The following is an 18,536-nucleotide window of genomic DNA, read 5'->3' on the forward strand; positions in this document are numbered from 1 at the left end:
TATTGAGAGGGTAAAATGATGTCAAGTGACACTAGGTAAACCAAAAAAGGGGTTTCAGCAGCCTGTCCTGCTGCAGACCTACGGTCTCCTCTCACCTCTCTGCCAGTAAGGATGTGGCGGGCCAACTTGACCTTAGCGAAGTTGCCCTTCCCGATAGTCTTCAGAAGTCGGTAGTTCCCCACATGAGGCTGCTCGTCGCCGCAACTGTTCCGGGTGCGGACCCCTGAGCGGACAGAGCGGGCGGTGACTTCCTGGCGTCCATTGCTTTGAGGCATATGCTGCAGACAGACAAACATAAGTGGAACAGAGCGCGGCAGACAGACAGATGGACAGACTAGAACATCTCTGCACAGACCGTGGCGAATATTAAGGCATTCCATCCACTGACAAAAACAAATCAACAATCACGTTTTTATAGAACAGATTACCAGCAACAAACCCTGAAGGTATCAAAAGGTTAGTCTAGGTGACTGACTAGCCAGTGTATGTACTGCATATTGATCCACTGATCCTGGTTAAAAGCTTACAATGCCCCACCTCCAGCCCAAAATCAAATATGTTTCTATTGGACACTAAAAGACTTTTGACTCCAGGTCAGTTCCATCAACAAGTCTCTGTGCTTTCACTCCACCCTAACAACCCCACCCCTAAATTGACCATCAATGGTTAACTGACTCAATAGCTACAATACATACAGTTTCAATGGGTGGGAAAGATGTACTCTTACATAGAGAACTGGACTGGACAAAAGGGAAAAACAGTTTAATACAATTATAATTTTTGCTATGACAAGGATGTTAAAAATCTGAATGCACATTAGATTCAGTAGATTTACTGTAAATATATAAACCAGACAGGACACTGCTATCAGTCTGTTGGAGCAGGCTTGACTTCCCACCAAGCCAGCCATAATATAACGAGGTAAAACTCAATGACCTGTGGACTTCATCTCTGACTACAACGACCTGTCAAATGTCAATAGCTCTAAAGATTCAAATAATCAAACTCTTATCTTGTACCTGTTTGCTGAAATCCATATTTTCTAATCAAGCATTTGTCAAATATAACCACCAAACAGAAATTGCTCTAATATGTTGATTTACCAATATCAGCAAAGGTTAGGAACATTCATGCCGATTTGCCATTTTAGAACAAAAATTCTAAAAAAAGAAAATCATTGGTTGTTAGATTTGATTACGCTTATTTTGAAAGCATGGATTAATATATATATATATATGAAAAACATGACATCGTGCCCTAGATCATTTACATATTTAGAAGTGCTGTCCTTCAGCAAGTCGATCTAGTCTGAAATCTCAAGTATGTCAACCTCTCAACAGTGTTCAACTACACAAAAGTTTGTTATGAAATTGAACACTTCTTGGCTAACCATAATACTGATGTTATCGCCGGCTGAGATACATTATTCACTGTTCTACTACCCTAGACAACCTATCTGACTGAAAGAAAATCCCCCTTTTATTACATTTTTTTTAAGCACCCTAATTTGGTTGCCCTTAAAACATGATATACACTTGTAAAACGCTAGTAATTCCCTATAAATGTTAATTCCGGAATAAATAAAATGGACAAGAGGATACTGAGAACGAATGCATCTTTATACAGTTTCAAATCTATCAAACTCACGAAGACATTTCAAGAGACAGTAGGCTACTGCTATCCTAAATTCCAGATGATCTTCATTTGTAGAGATTTCTATTAATGAGTCGTTACCAACTATGCTGATGGTTTGACTACTCGACTGAGAATCTGTTATTTTCTTGCTGGCGATTTGAATTGCATTTCACCAGCTACAGTAACTCTCGGTTTTGTAGAGATAACTCATAGTTTGCCTTGCCCGATACTCTCAACGAGAATAAAAAAAACTGTCAGACGATTTGCCGATCTGGAAGGGGAGTGCACTGTAAGGCGAGCCATTAACATCTAAAATGACCGAAAACGACTCAAATCCGAACATGTAAGGTTTGGATGTAAATACAAATGTGTACCCCATCTATCAATGTCCACAGACAAAACATAGCATCTGTCGTGCCATCAGACAACACGGCAGATTCCAGCTAGGGCGTGAATAGTAAAAGTATGGTTCAAAGGAACATATGTCCGTCTCCTGCGACAGGGTAGCGAACCTTCAGTGTATGTAAATCTATAAACTATAAGTGTAGTTACTTTGTATTGTCAGGCAAAATACACCCCAAACTGGCTAGAACAAGTTACTTACGCTCTCCGCCTCTTTCTCATTGACTGTAGGTAGTTGAGGTTTTGTTGACATTTTCGATGAACGCTGTATTTCCAAGATGATTAAATACTGCACCTCATCTGGCAAATCGAGTGGAAGCGATTTTACTCTTGATTCTGAGCCAAAATCATGAATTTGGGAGACTGTCTCAACATCGGTCCATCCAACTGAAATGTGTCAAGATGTCCAGAGGACACAAAAATAACTGGATAATGACATCTATTTCCAAGTAACGCTAACTCATTACCATGGTATACGTCTAACACTTTACATACAGAATGGAGGCCAATACCCATCTTTTCCCATTCTGAAGTGCCATACACGGCCTGTTAAATTGAACTCATTCGAAACAGAGCGACTACAATCTAGGCTAGTCACTGCGGAATGCTCTTTAACGATCGCAAATAATTCCTTTAAGTTTTTGTCCTGATTTCCGTCTGTATCGCTGTTCAAAACAGTTGAGCTTTCGGACTTGCTGTTGGCTCTTGATCTTCCATCTCCGATTACGAATGAAGATCGTATTTTAGGTGGGACCAAAATGGCTACGGAGGGGCTCTGTTGGATCAGGCCAAGTCCTGTCCGACTCAGAACAGCAGAGGAAGTGAGCGAACACAATACTCAGCCCTCATTGGAGCGCATTGCAGCTAGTGATAGCGGTGTCACCGCTCAGTGATTCACATTTCACAATGTGTTTGAAAAATCTAAAGGTCCGTCTTCACCAAGATGATTCGTTACCAACATGTGAGAACATCCATTTCCAGAAGTAGATAACGGCTAGATTACAGGTCCATCTAATAAAAAGGTTACCTCATCTAGGTTGCCATTGAATAATGCGGTCACAAAATTGGGAATACAAGCGCGTACGTGTGTGTAAAAGGGGCTCAGATGGCGCTGATGACTTGTCCAGTGACAACACGATTGCAGATGACAACACCTTTGCAGTTGAGTGATATCTATTCAAGTTATACAGTATGTACGCCACACCTCTCAGAAAAAAACAGTAGTCCTATCTTACAATATTAATGGTCAATGATTCAACTGAAAAAGGCAAATACAAGTTGTGGATAGCAAAACATTTCTTTAATGACTGAAAAAACCAAAACCAAGATCAAAATTCCTAAAATACACCTTTCAGATTTTAAACTCAAAATTACAAAGTTATTGTAGGGTATATCAAAGCACTGTAACATGCCACAAATCAGCCAGTGTAGGGAAAGGAAGGCTAGCAATTTGACAATGGTTGACAATGTGGTTCAAAGCTACAACTACTCAAAATTCTTGCCTTAAATTTTTTATTTAAATTGCATCAATATCAAAGTCGTCCTCTTCCTCACTAGGCTTGTCCGGTTTTACGGTTTCCACTTTCAGTTCCCGAACAGAAGAATCATACACAACCTGAGAGATCAGGATAGGAAATAAATATTTAATTGTGCATTTCACTGTAGTCAAACCACTAATATTTAGATGTAAAACCCCCAAATCTTAACTAATTTAATTCCATTAAGACTTGCATTAGTTGAGATTGACCAAACACAGTATAAACAGTTCACTTTAAAAGCATAAGGCATAGTTACAGGTACCTCCACATTTTCATCTTCCTCACTGCCCTCACTCTCTTCTTCTGCCTCCTTCAGCCACTTGATAAAAGGAGCAGCCTTGGCATGGATCTCTTTTGCAAGTTCCTTAGACACATATTTCTTGGACACCTAAAACAAAAAAATAACCAGAAAAATATAAAAGGGCAACAGTTTCGTGTAGTTTCAAAGTTAGTCGAATCAACTGACAGGATTGCTTAGCACAAAACCAAAAGTTGTTTCCACATTTTTCAAGTAGGCTGCCTGTGGTGACAGCTTATGGACAGTTATTTTTAGTCATCTATATAACTTGTCTGAAGTTCTAATCACAATGGAACTCCTTTCACTATGTTGCTCTGGTTGACAGAACACACCCAGCCCAACAAACTAATTTGCATTTAGGCATATACGGAGACGCATATACAGGTTTAACCACAAACCTTGTCTGCCCAGGCCAGTATAACATCCTCTTCCAGTAGATCCGCATCATATAGGTCTTTCAGGACGACAGGCACACGGGGCAGCAGCTGGGCTTGGTGTAGTTTAATCAGGCACTCAAAGCCTCCCAGGAGGTACTTCTGAGCTTTCTTGTTGTTTACACAGAACTGAACAAGTGGAGATTTAAATAAACACACAATGTATCTCAAACATCACAGAAAGTTAAGATGCTGACAGAAATTGTGTAACAATGGTGGATTGAAAACTTACACGTAGGAAATGGCGTTTGTATTTCTTGATCTGGTCTCGGATGTTCACGTCAAACAGCAGTTCACTCAGGATCAGTGGTCCCATGGCTGTCACATCCAGACGCTCTGCCTCTGCCAAGATCTCCTTATCAGCTGCATCAATAGTGCAGTCCTCCCTTTTTTGCTGAATACAAATACAGCAAGAAAACGTTGAACACAATGGAAGGGCCTTTGGACAAGTACAACAGACTGGAGTCACCTATATAAACAAAACAAAAAAATGTAGTTTGTGCTTTCCAATACTAAAATAAATAGGTTTGGTTCAACTATGTTTTGAAACACTCGTGTTGAACACCAAAATCCTTACCCCACTCTGGTGTAACAATCTCCCTGTGATCATTTTCAGAGATGGGCTTAGATTGTAAATGCAACTGCTAGACCTCACCTACCCCTTTTGTCATTTGCAAATACTTGAGTCCTTTCAAAGATCTTTCCTCCATGAGAATTTTAATGAGCTAGATTGTACCCATGAAAGCATGTAGCTACTAAAAATACTGGTTTAACGTTAACACCCTTGCACCTTTCTGCAAATGTTCTGAATGACAATAACATCTTTGTAACTTTTTGAAAGATCTGCTTTATTATGCTGAGAGCTGATCCATGCGTTTGAGGGTTTTTGGAGCCTTTTTTCAGTTACTGAAGTTTATCCAGAACAAGTGAAATCACAAGGGGAAAGAAAAAAATCTAAGTCACAGGCAAGTTGTCCCTCACTATTACCCTATAATCAATGATCATTTTCATTTTTAGATTATCCTTGTAATTAGAGCGAGGCACAACTTACTTTGACAAAGTTATAGAATATGTTGACCCTCTCCTCAAGTGTCTTCTCCAGGTCCTCACTGAGTGTCAGGTTCTTGGCATGGTCGCTTATCTCCTCCATTCTTCGTCTCTGTGCCTCTTCCGTGGTCTCCTCTGCCCAATCTTCATCATCATCATCATCACCATCCTGACACACACATGCATTCTCACAGGTTCAGGAACTGCTAGACAGACTTAAGTTGCTTAACGGGGCTGGAGATTGTGTCCCCTATTCAACCGCTAGCATTAAGAACTTGAGTACTAGCAGGATTTGCATCCAAAAATAAGGCTACTCACCACAGCAACAGGGGCATCTATGTCGTTATGGTTTCCAGCCTCTCCGCTACCAGATCCATTCTCTTTGTCCTTCTTACGGTTTCTCTTATCTTTTTTCTCCTTCACAGACCCAGGTTCATTTTCTGTTGCAAAAGCCACTGGCACTTAGTCTCTCAACAGGCCACATTAGGGTTTTGGAAACAAATCGATAATGGGCAAATTGTGTGCTTACCTGGTGGGTTTTTGAGGATGAACGTGCAGAGCTTGTGTCGTGTGTCTAGCATGCCACGGTATCCACAGGCCTTACAGGAGTTACCAATTGTTTGTTTCTTAGGATTGATATGCTGCAATGAAATATTGGCCAAATTATTAAGTCATTAACGACAGTACCTCCACCCATAAAACATGTCTTAAACAGAGACTAAAAGTAAAATGGTAAACAAATTTGGGCTGTAATGATTCATTGACTAATTTGATTACAAAAAAATCTTAGATTATAATTTACTGTCTTGTGGCTTCAATAAAAATAACATTTTAAAAAGTGGCAAAAATTGAAAGAAATGTCCTAAAATAAAAATATTGACAAGAGGCAAATTCGTATCCCCTGAAATGGCGTTGCACATACATTTGATTAGGTGTACACACCATGGCTTCAAGAAGAACATTAATAATTAAATTCCAACAATGTTGACAAATATAAAAGCACAAAGACATGTAGATTTGCAATGAAAAAGTTTTGTTACAAAAGTTATCTTATTCTACACAGGATACTGCAACGCAGAGTACATGCTAGTAAAATAGGTGCATTGGAGCACTGCAAACCACAGGAGGGACCTCTATGCATGAGACTTAAAGAAAACCACCAACATGTGGCTTTAGAAATTAACTCAAATGCTATTCAGTTGTACAGAAATGCACTCAACATATTATTGTACCGCTATAGATTTTCAAATAATCATACATAATTACCAGATCGGTTTCAGGGTTATCACACTCAGGACACAGCACAAACTTCCTGATAAATCCATCTAGCATGTCCTGCAACTTATTTGCCTCATGGGATCCGTTGACGATGTAGCGGTCATTCTTCGCATCAAACTGGGTCTGAGCACCAAGCTCACAACCAAAGAATTTGGTTGGATCTACAAAGAGTAAGAGAGAGAAAAAAAAAATACAATTCCAAGCTACAACAGCTACCTAATATTTAGTCAACATTTAACATTGTAAATATATGCTACAATTCCAACTAAGCACTTAAATACTATGGTGGTATGAATGTTAACTTACATGTTGGAGGCCTATTCAGTGCCTTTGCAACATCGGTCATGTTGACAATGACTGTTTTGATTCCATTTCCTTTGCCCTCAACCTGGACACAAATGAAACAAAACATATTTAGCAGAATAATGTTGCTAATGTAACAGTGAGGCCTGACAAATGTCATGGGAAAACTGGAATACACAACGGATCACATGGAAGACCCAAAATCTTGAATGACAATGTGATTTGACAGAATAATCACTATACCAGATAATCACCTTAGCAATCAGACGGGGCATCTTGTAGCGATAGAACTGGTCTGCCACGCTGCGGTTGACATTGACAGACATTTTGACTGGGTATTAACACTATCAGTAAGATAAAAAGATCTTGAATGTGGATTTTTCGGGATCTTCTGTCTGGAAAAGAGGGGATGACATAAACGACTGCAAGCGTGCTCGGTCTCTGACATGAAAATATTTGTGCCACTGTGGCCGCAAGCTCCTTGCTCGTAGACTAGGCTTCCTCCACACAGGTTCCAACAGCTGCGCAACAGCTCTGGAAGAGAAAGGCATTGACATTAGTTCCAACTGCAGATCTTAATCTTTTTCAAAATGCCAATGGCTTGAAAACCTAAGCAGCCTATATCACTGTGTTAACCTTTAAAAACAAATTGTTAGGCATGTTGCTAGTTTGGTGCAAGTGTGGCTCTAACAATTTTGTTACTAAATGTCAAACTCAAGAAACAAGACAAAGGGGCAGCAGGTCCACAGTGAAGTTCAAGCTCCCATTTGGCCCACAGCCATATTTTACCTCAGTCAAATCTCGAATTGAAAATAAGTAAAACGTACTAGGACAACTTATTTTACCAGGCAAGTATGCTAAGAACACATTGTTTACTGCAACAACCTGGAAGCAATTATGGTTAACAATCTTGCTCAGAACAGGGTTTTTCAGCATGGGGATTAGAACCAGACAACTATACATACAAGGCCAAACACTCATGACCACTAGGCAATCCCGCCACCCTGTATAACAGCTTAGTAGCTAGTTAGCAAAGTTTCAAGAAGTATAGTAACATTCATCCCACATTGCTCCATGGGCCACCCAAAAATAAAGGATTACAGAAAAAATATGAAAAAAATGCATCCAAAGAACGAAACTGGATGTTAGCTGACCTAAATCAACAGCGGAATCAAACCAAAAGGTCTCCAGATTAAGTACTCGTCTCCACATTTTAGGTTCACAGACAATTTAAAACTACCTAGTGTTAGCATGTAGCTACATGATCAATCTGGAAACTGCTTGCAGTGTTAACAGTCTAAAAATACATAACTAAAGGATTGTTCTGCTCATTACTTTGCTACCATTTGCTAGACCAGGATTGGGCAAAATTCTTTGCACGTGGGCTGTAGCGGGCCACGCATGTTTTGTAATATAGACGTTTTATGGGTCAAAAGAAATGTGCAGGTCATAAAAGGGCAGTTGTTAAAACATGTGCAGATCCATAATCATAGTCAACAATAACCAACAAAACAATCGAGCAGGGCTGTAACTAGAGGTGGTCTTTCCCCCCAAATATCCACACGTGTGTAACGACTACTATTCTTTTACTTGAAATATGCAGTTGTATTTTCTGCAGCAGGCCTATCGGTAATCCCTTTCTGTGTCTTTGAAACCATGAATTTGTCTGCAAGGTAACGTCACTTATCAGACGAACGAGGTATACGTGTTTCAAACAGTTTATATGAAATGTAATTTAAGGCAAATAGTATACATGTTTTATTGTATTATTAAATCTACCGATCATGTACTGGACTGCTCTACTAGTTCAAAAACAGGGGTAACAGTAACAATGGCTACCGTAACAGTGTTAATTAGCTGGCTAGCCAACTGGTCTTGTTATACGGTTTATATAACTACAACCCTGCAACGTGATAGTTAATGTTTCCATATTCCAATCAATTCGAAAATATATAAACAAAACCACTAACAAAACGAGGTTTAGGTGAATACCTAGCAAGCTGAAAACCAGTAACGACAAGTTTAATACTATATAGCTAGTACCGCAGAGTGCGTCATGACTTTAATGGCACGAGCGATGGGAGACGACGCCATTTTCATATTCTTTATAAGACAAAACTAAGCCACAAATTGTATTAACATGTATAATACATGTAAACATTTTATAATTCAATTATCCTATAGTTAAAAATATACACTCACCGTTTTCGTAAAACAAAGACATAAACAACGCTGGTCGTCCAAGAGTCGCAGTGAAGAGTTGCCGATAACTGGTGTGTTTTGGCTTGAATTGCGCCTTAAGAATTCAGTGGGCAGAACGAAATTCACGAATCGTAAACTTCGGAGATGAGTGAACTAGCAGATTGTTGCCGTATTTGTAAGAATATTCGGGGCACCCTCTGAATTGGGATATCTAAAAATAATAAAAAAGAACAAGCAGTCAGTATAAACAAGCGAAAACTATTAGCTAGCAATCCAGACTATGGTAGATCGCTAGATAGTTAGCTAGCAGGCTCCTAGTTAGCTAACGTAGCACGTTTTGCTGCGCTGCCAGGGCACAACTTGGCTGACTAGCACATTAGCGCAAGCGTTTGCTAGCAATTTTTTAGTATGTTGGCTAGTAGCTAGCTATCTTTTGAATATAACATTAACTCAAACATTAATTACACATACCAATAACATGTAACTGACACACACCAACACTACATTAGCCAATTTGACCACGGTAACATTGGTTACCTCTCGAATGTTCTCTTTCACCGCTAGATCTACGTCAGACAGGATACGTCGTAATCACTAGTTGACATAACCAGAAGTGAGAAACTCCCCCTAGTTCTACAAGACTGGATATTTTCACAATTCATGGGGATACATTTGCTTATGGATCTTAACTGAAGTTTGGAGTTAGGCATAACGTCAATAGTGTGGTTAGGCTTAGCCCTAAATATATTTTTAAGATCGGAAATGTATAAATAAACGTGCATTGTCTGTTCTAATCGACATAATCCCACCCTATGTCAGCTATTATACAAATCAAGTGTCTCGATCATGACATTTCACAAAACATTTTCTAGCTCTAAACATTGAACAGCCACACCTGTTTTACTTACGGCTAACTAAGCTAATCAGGTCTGCTCTAGAATAGATACAATATCTGAATTTCTAATCGCATACCTGAATACTAGTAATGTAAAACAGATTAGAATGCGAGAACACAATTACCGTTCTGCTAGCAACAGAATATGCTGGTAGCACTAACACAGATTAGTTTTTCAAAATAAAAGCCTTAATTGAAATGCATTGCAATGTTCTTAATACGGTAAAATAAAGAACAAAGTTATGTTTTTCTTAAAGCAAAAGCATAATGATTAGAAACAAATATATGTATACATTTTATGTAGATACATTCAAATAATTAAGAAGAATATTGGAACAGACATTAAATAAACATATTTTGTTGATTGTCTGTTCTTGTGCTGAATTATTTTAATGAATATATATATATATGCATAAAATATATACATACGTATACATATATATGTATATATTTGTTTGTAATCATTTTTCAATACATCATCTTTATAAGGAATTATACACATTGCCATGCATTTCAATTGTGGCTATTATTTAGAAACAAATCTGAGTTAGTGCTGACAGCATAATATCCTGGTGTTAGCAGAATGCTCATTTGAGACGCAGTTTTATGACGACATAGTATGTCCCAATCGTTCCAAAAACTGGCATACTAGCTTACTATATACTAAACAATATGTACTTCATCTTGCAATACAGGTGCTGGTCCTAAAATTAGAATATCATCAAAAAGTTGATTTATTTCAGTCATTCCATTCAAAAAGTGAAACTTGTATAATGTATACATTCATTCCACACAGACTAATATATTTATTTCTTTTAATTTTGATGATTATAACTGACAACTAATGAAAACCCCAAATTCAGTATCTCAGAAAATTAGAATATTGTGTATAGGTTCAATATTGAAGACACCTGGTGCCACACTCTAATCAGCTAATTATCCCAAAACACCTGGAAAGGCCTTTAAATGGTCTCTCAATCTAGTTCTGTAGGCAACACAATCATGGGGAAGACTGCTGACTTGACAGCTGTCCAAAAGACGACCATTGACACCTTGCACAAGGAGGGCAAAACTCAAAAGGTCAAAGCTAAAGAGGCTGGCTGTTCACAGAGCTCTGTGTCCAAGCACATTAACAGAGAGGATTGTGAGACAAAACCCATTCAAAAATGTGGGGGAGATTCACAAAGAGTGGACTGCAGCTGGAGTCAGTGCTTCAAGAACCACCACGCACAGACGTATGCAAGACATGGGTTTCAGCTGTCGCATTCTTTGTGTCAAGCCACTCTTGAACAAGACACAGCATCAGAAGCGTCTCGCCTGGGCTAAAGACAAAAAGGACTGGACTGCTGCTGAGTTATGTTCTCTGATGAAAATACATTTTGCATTTCCTTTGGAAATCAAGGTCCCAGAGTCTGGAGGAAGAGAGGAGAGGCACAGAATCCACATTGCTTGAAGTCCAGTGTAAAGTTTCCACAGTCAGTGATGGTTTGGGGTGCCATGTCATCTGCTGGTGTTGGTCTACTGTGTTTTCTGAGGTCCAAGGTCAACTCAGCCATCTACCAGGAAGTTTTAGAGCACTTCATGCTTCTTGCTGCTGACCAACTTTATGGAGATGCAGATTTCATTTTCCAACAGGACTTGGCACCTGCACACAGTGCCAAAGCTACCAGTACCTGGTTTAAGGACCATGGTATCCCTGTTCTTAATTGGCCAGCAAACTCGCCTGACCTTAACCCTATAGAAAATCTATGGGGTATTGTGAAGAGGAAGATGCGATACGCCAGACCAAACAATGCAGAGGAGCTGATGGTCACTATCAGAGCAACCTGGGCTCTCATAACACCTGAGCAGTGCCACTGACTGATCGACTCCATGCCACGCCGCATTGCTGCAGTAATTCAGGCAAAAGGAGCCCCAACTAAGTATTGAGTGCTGTACATGCTCATACTTTTCATGTGCATACTTTTCAGTTGGCCAACATTTCTAAAAATATTTTTTTTGTATTGGTCTTAAGTAATATTCACATTTTCGGAGATACTGAATTTGGGATTTTCATTAGTTGTCAGTTATAATCATCACAATTAAAAGAAATAAGCATTTGCAATATATCAGTCTGTGTGTAATGAATTAATATAATATACAAGTTTCACTTTTTGCATGGAATGACTGAAATAAATCAACTTTTTGATGATATTCTAATTTTATGACCAGCACCTGTACATAGTAAGTAGCATGCGATTTGACATTGAGACAGACACAATTCCTCGTCCTTGAAGGAAGTAGAGTAAGCATATGGAGGTCATACAGGGCTGAATGACACAAACAGGGTTTTAGGGAAACACCAGCCATGAGTGTGTAATCACTGCCAAGAGAGGGACAAGGCTCAACATTCTTTACCTGAGTGTATGACATTTTGTAGTGAGAGTGTGTAGTTAGTAGAAAGACTCAACACGAGCTGTGATCTGACTCTTTGATACTGGATCGTTCTGGAACCCGATGCTGTCTGTACTGCTGATCGTCTACCGGAATAAAGAAAGGAACTTGTGCACAGAACCTTGCTTCTCTGTCTTTGGGATTGTCAAGTTGCCTTCCAATAAAGCTTACCCTATGTGAATGACGTGAGAAATAATATTTAATTGAGATTACCCCAATGAATAAGTCCTCCTTTCTAGTATTATAAAAATAATTCCATTATCTCATCTTTGAATAATCCTGAATATCGTGTAAACAAAGGAAAGTGTTTGGCTCTCCTAGGGAATTTCTAATTAACCAGATAAACACCATTACCACATCCACTGCAAACACATTTTCTGGACACCTGTTTTAAAACAAACAGCCTTCGGAATCTAAAAAAAGATAACACTTTCTATAACTGGGAATGTTTTTGAAATACACTGTACTTCCCCTAATACACTATTCTAATTATTCACACTGTAACTTCCAGCATGCCACAAAAATGAAAGCAAACTACGAGCAAAAGGTGGGGCTTCCCTTGTCAACTGTATATAGTTTGCACTCAGAGCTTGGTTGACAATAATATCTACCTACTGGGGCCTTTTGTGATACTTGCAATACGTGTCAGGTACTTAATCCAACTGAACCATGGAGAGATTTATGAGGAAAAAGAGAAAGCCATTGAGAAGGGAGGATAAACGTCCACTCATTAATTGCAGTAGGCTGCCTGAAGATGGTGAGATGAAGATGGTTATTTTGGTCTTTTTTTTCTTTTCTGAGAATTGATTATTCCTTATGTTTGTACCGTGAGCAAAAAAGATGGGATGAATTAAATATTTAAATGTCATGTAAGAATGGCAAATACAAACAGCATTTAATTTATATTTAATATGTAAAAAAGACATACTATCCCGTTTCCAAAAAAAGTTGTGAAGCTATATAAAATGTAGAGAAAAACAGAATGCAATGATGTGCAAATCATTTAAACCCTACATTCAATAAAGAAATAGTACAAAGACAGCATATTAAATGTTGAAACTGAGAACTGTTATTGTTCCTTGAAAAAAAAAGCTGGGACAGGGCAACAAAAGACAGGAAAAGTTGTGTAATACTATGAACAAAAACCTTGTGGAATGTATCACAACTAATTAGGTTAATTGGAAATGGGTTAGTAACATAAATGGGTATTAAAAGATAATTCCAGAGAGAATGGGTCTGTCAGACATGAAGATGGCTCTATTTACTGCGTGAGTAAATAGAACCACAATTCAAGAATAACCTATCACAACATAAAATTGTTCAGGGATCTCATCATCTATGGTACACAATATCGTTAAAAGATTCAGAGAATCCGGAAAAAAAACTATAGATTCAGAGAAGGCCAAAAAACTATATTGGATGGACGTGATCTTAGGGCCCTCAGGTGGCACTGCATTAAAAACAGTCATGATTTTGTGGTGGACATCACTGCATGGGCTCAGGAACACTTCCAAAAACCATAGTCTGTGAACACAGTACACCTCAGCACCCACAAATGCAAGGAAAAACTCTACCTTGCAAAGAAGAAACCGTAAACAACATGCAGAATAAGCAACATCCAAAAACGCTTGCGCCTTCTCTGAGCCCAAGCTAATTTTAGATGGAAGTGAAAAACTGTCCTGTGTAATTTTTGGGAATAATGGGCGCCGCGTCCTCTGGGTTAAAGATGAGAAGGACCATCCGGCTTCTTATCAGCACACAGTTCAAAAGCCAGCATCCGTGATGGTATGGGGGTGCATTAGTGCACATGTCATGGATGACTTGCACTACTGTGAAGGCACCATAAATGCTGAACAATATATACAGGGTTTGGAGCAACATATGCTGCCATCTAGACAACGTCTTTTTCAGGGAAGGCCTTGATTTTTTCAGCAAGACAATGCCAAACCACATTCTGCATGTAGAGTATTACAACAGCATGGCTCTGTATTAAAAGAGTCCAGGTGCTAAACTGGCCTGACTGCAGTCCAGACCTGTCACCCATTGAAAACTTTTGGCGGATTATGAAACAAAAGATACAACAACGGAGACCCTGAATTGTTAAGCAAGCAAGAATGGGAAACATTTCACTTTCAAAACTACAGCAACTGGTCTCCTCAGTTCCTCCGTTTCTCCTCAGTTCCCAAACACTGGTCTCCTCAGTTCCCAAACACAGAGTATTGTTACAAAGAAGAGGTGATACAGCACAGTGGTAAACATGCCCCTGTCCCAACTTATAGGGATAAATGATTTGCACATCATTGCATTCTGGTTTTATTTGCATTTTACACAGTGTCCCAACTTTTTTGGAAACAGTGTACATTTTAGGTTTGAGGACTGCTAAACTTTTTTTTTTTTTTTATTAAATTAATGTTACCTTTATTTAACCAGGTTAGCCAAACTGAGATTAACAATCTCTTTTTCAAGAGGGACCTTGCCAAAAATAGCAACTCACAGAAGTTACAGTACCTAAAATCAAATCATCAACACATATTACGTTCCCATTAAGATCAAGATTCAAAACATTTACAGCAACCCATTTCAATATCTATCATGGTTTTGACCTAAAATCAATTATAGTCACAAATGTGGTTTTTTTTTTAATCTTTTGTAGCTCATTCCAGGTGGAAGGTGCACAGCACTAGAACACGATTGCTTACTTATGTATGTGTCCTTGGAACCGGCAACAAAATTCAGTTATGAAAATGCAATCAATATTTCTCCGTAGTCTGTTGGACAATATAAGACCATAAATAAACTGGGTTCTTTCTAAGAATGGCCTTGTAAATAAAAATGTACCAATGGGATAATCTGCGTAGAGCTAGTGATGGCCAGCCCACTCTTGCATATAGGGTACAGTGATGGGTGAGAGATTTAGAGTTTGTAACAAACCTCAAAGCCCTATGGTATACAGAATCAAGCATATGTAATGCGTACATAGAGGCATGCATGTATAAGACATCACCATAATCTAATACAGTGGGGAGAACAAGTATTTGATACACTGCCGATTTTGCAGGTTTTCGTACTTACAAAGCATGTAGAGGTGTGTAATTTTTTCCCAGAAAATCCAGAAAATCACATCGTATGATTTTTAAATAATTAATTTGCATTTTATTGCATGATATAAGCATTTAATCACCTACCAACCAGTAAGAATTCTGGCTCTCACAGACCTGTTTTTCTTTAAGAAGCCCTCCTGTTCTCCACTCATTACCTGTATTAACTGCACCTGTTTGAACTCGTTACCTGTATAAAAGACACCTGTCCACACACTCAATCAAACAGACTCCAACCTCTCCACAATGGCCAAGACCAGAGAGCTGTGTAAGGACATCAGGGATATAATTCTAGACCTGGACAAGGCTGGGATGGGCTACAGGAAAATAGGCAAGCAGCTTGGTGAGAAGACAACAACTGTTGGCGCAATTATTAGAAAATGGAAGAAGTTCAAGATGACGGTCAATCTCCCTCGGTCTGGGGCTCCATGCAAGATCTCACCTCGTGAGGCATCAATGATCATGAGGAAAGTGAGGGATCAGCCCAGAACTACACGGCAGGACCTGGTCAATGACCTCAAGAGAGCTGGGACCACAGTCTCAAAGAAAACCATTAGTAACACACTACGCCGTCATGGATTAAGGTCCCCCTGCTCAAGCCAGCGCATGTCCAGACCCGTCTGAAGTTTGCCAATGACCATCTGAATGATCCAGAGGAGGAATGTGAGAAAGTAATGTGGTCTGATGAGACAAAAATAGAGCTTTTTGGTCTAAACTCCACTCGCCGTGTTTGGAGGAAGAAGAAGGATGAGTACAACCCCAAGAACACCATCCCAACCGTGAAGCATGGAGGTGGAAACATCATTCTTTGGGGATGCTTTTCTGCAAAGGGGACAGGACAACTGCCCCATATTGAGGGGAAGATAGATGTATTGCGAGATCTTGGCCAACAACATCCTTCCCTCAGTAAGAGCACTGAAGATGGGTCATGGCTGGGTCTTCCAGCATGACAACGACCAGAAACACACAGCCAGTGCAACTAAGGAGTGGCTCCGTAAGAAGCATCTCAAGGTCCTGGAGTGGCCTAGCCAGTCTCCAGACCTGAACCCAATAGAAAATCTTTGGAGGGAGCTGAAAGTCCGTATTGCCCAGCGACAGTCCCAAAATCTGAAGGATCTGGAGAAGGTCTGTATGGAGGAGTGGGACAAAATCCCTGCAGCAGTGTGTGCAAACCTGGTCAAGAACTACAGAAAATGTATGATCTCTGTAATTGCAAACAAAGGTTTCTGTACCAAATATGAAGTTCTGCTTTTTTTTCTCCGGGGATTGACGAGATCCGTCCAGAAATGTTGAAAGCTTTGGGTGTGGAGGGGATGTCTTGGATGACACTCCTCTTCAACATTGCGTGGGAGTTGGGGAAAGTGCCTAAGGAGTGGCGGACCAGGGTGGTGGTTCCCCTGTTCAAAAAGGGGGACCAGAGGGTGTCTGCCAATTACAGGGGTATCACACTTCTCAGCCTCCCTGGGAAAGTCTACTCAAAGGTACTGGAAAGGAGGGTTCGGCAGATAGTCGAACCTCATATTGAAGAGGAACAATGAGGATTCCGTCCTGGTCGCGGAAACAACCGACCAGCTCTTTACTCTTGCAAGGATCCTGGAGGGGGCCTGGGAATATGCCCATCCAGTCTACATGTGTTTTGTAGATTTGGAGAAGGCGTATGACCGGGTCCCCCGGGGTGATACTGTGGGAGGTGCTGCGGAAGTATGGGATGAGGAGGTCCCTTTTGAGGGCTATCCAATCCCTGTACGTCCAAAGTGAGAGCTGTGTTCGGGTTCTCGGTAGTACATCGTACTCGTTCCAGGTGGGGGTTGGCCTCTGCCAGGGCTGCGCTTTGTCACCAATCCTGTTTGTAACTTTTATGGACAGGATATCGAGGCGTAGTTGGGGTAGGGAGGGGTTGCAGTTCGGTGGGCTGGGGATCTCATCGCTGCTTTTTGCGGATGATGTGGTCCTGAAGGCATCATCGGTCTGTGACCTTCAGCACTCACTGGACCGGTTCGCAGCCGAGTGCCAAGTGGTTGAGATGAGGATTAGCACCTCCAAATCTGAGGCCATGGTTCAATCCAAGGAAGTGGCCTCCTCCGGATAGGGAATGAGGCGTTACCCCAAGTAAAGGAGTTCAAGTATCTTGTGGTCTTGTTCGCAAGTGAGGGGACAATGGAGCGGGAGATTGGCCGAAGAATCGGAGCAGCGGGGGCGGTATTGAATTCGTTTTACCGCACCGTTGTGACGAAAAGAGAGCTGAACCGGAAGGCAAAGCTCTTGATATACCGGTCAGTTTTCGTTCCTACCCTCACCTATGGTCATGAAGGCTGGGTCATGACCGAAAGAACAAGATTGTGAGTACAATCGGCTGAAATGGGTTTTCTCAGAAGGGTGGCTGGCTTCTCCCTTAGGGATAGGGTGAGAAGCTCAGCCATCCGTGAGGAACTCGGAGTAGAACCGCTGCTCCTTTGCATCGAAAGGAGCCAGTTGAGGTGGTTCGGGCATCTGGTAAGGATGCCCCCAGGACGTCTCCCTAGGGAGGTGTTCCAGGCACGTCCAGCTGGGAGGAGACCTCGGGATAGGCCCAGGACTAGGTGGAGGGATTATATTTCGACACTGGCCTGGGAACACCTCGGGATCCCCCAGTCAGAGCTGGCAAATGTGGCTCGGGAAAGGGAAGTTTGGGGTCCCCTGCTGGAGCTGCTGCCCCCGCGACCCGATACTGGATAAGCGGATGAAGATGAGAGAGAATGAGAGATGAGAGATTCCTTCACTCACAGTTGAAGAGTACCTATGATAAAAAGTACAGACTTCTACATGCTTTGTAAGTGGGAAACACTGCCAATTTTGCAGGTTATCAAATACTTGTTCTCCCCACTGTACAGACCTCATATGAAAAACAAGACCTATTTGTGAAATAAAAACACAACTTTATATGTTAAATATGTATCTTGAAGGAGTGTCATCAATTAAAATGCCAAGATATTT

The 18,536-nt window shown here is 40.5% G+C and overlaps 2 protein-coding genes across 15 annotated transcripts in view; both read right to left on the reverse strand.

Moving 5' to 3' along the window:
* The window catches only part of mark3a (MAP/microtubule affinity-regulating kinase 3a), a 31,965-nt gene extending 29,090 nt beyond the window's left edge, over nucleotides 1-2,875 (reverse strand). For 3 of the 12 annotated variants that reach the window (XR_003782924.2, XM_013137382.4, XM_013137379.4), the window contains exons 1-2: nucleotides 2,240-2,874; nucleotides 96-278 (exon numbers count right to left, since the gene is read on the reverse strand). Coding sequence is in view for 11 of the 12 variants with exons in the window: in XM_013137382.4 (XP_012992836.2) it covers nucleotides 96-278; nucleotides 2,240-2,290 (234 nt within the window). In the remaining variant the exon portion in view is untranslated. Of the gene's footprint in view, nucleotides 1-95; nucleotides 279-2,239 lie in introns of all 12 variants that reach the window. The other 9 variants (XM_013137386.4, XM_013137383.4, XM_013137387.4 and 6 more) reach the window with 5 other exon arrangements.
* Nucleotides 2,876-3,315: 440 nt separating this feature from the next.
* LOC105015537 (eukaryotic translation initiation factor 5) lies at nucleotides 3,316-9,775 on the reverse strand. Of its 3 annotated transcripts, none has more exons than XM_010878764.3 (12): nucleotides 9,675-9,775; nucleotides 9,138-9,348; nucleotides 7,190-7,469; nucleotides 6,939-7,020; nucleotides 6,621-6,793; nucleotides 5,884-5,995; nucleotides 5,673-5,794; nucleotides 5,359-5,523; nucleotides 4,540-4,701; nucleotides 4,272-4,436; nucleotides 3,838-3,963; nucleotides 3,316-3,652 (listed from the first exon to the last, which is right to left on the reverse strand). In XM_010878764.3, the coding sequence occupies exons 3-12, from the start codon at nucleotides 7,259-7,261 to the stop codon at nucleotides 3,554-3,556; spliced, it is 1,278 nt and encodes a 425-aa protein (XP_010877066.2). In that variant the 5' UTR covers nucleotides 7,262-7,469; nucleotides 9,138-9,348; nucleotides 9,675-9,775; the 3' UTR covers nucleotides 3,316-3,553. The 3 variants fall into 3 exon arrangements, with proteins under 3 accessions (XP_010877066.2, XP_010877065.2, XP_010877067.2); XM_010878763.4 differs by having other exon boundaries at nucleotides 9,609-9,730; XM_010878765.4 differs by having other exon boundaries at nucleotides 9,633-9,729.
* Between the last annotated feature and the right edge of the window lie 8,761 nt (nucleotides 9,776-18,536).

This window comes from Esox lucius, chromosome 15 (genome assembly GCF_011004845.1).
Source record: "Esox lucius isolate fEsoLuc1 chromosome 15, fEsoLuc1.pri, whole genome shotgun sequence".
NCBI classification, from domain to species: Eukaryota; Metazoa; Chordata; class Actinopteri; order Esociformes; family Esocidae; genus Esox; species Esox lucius.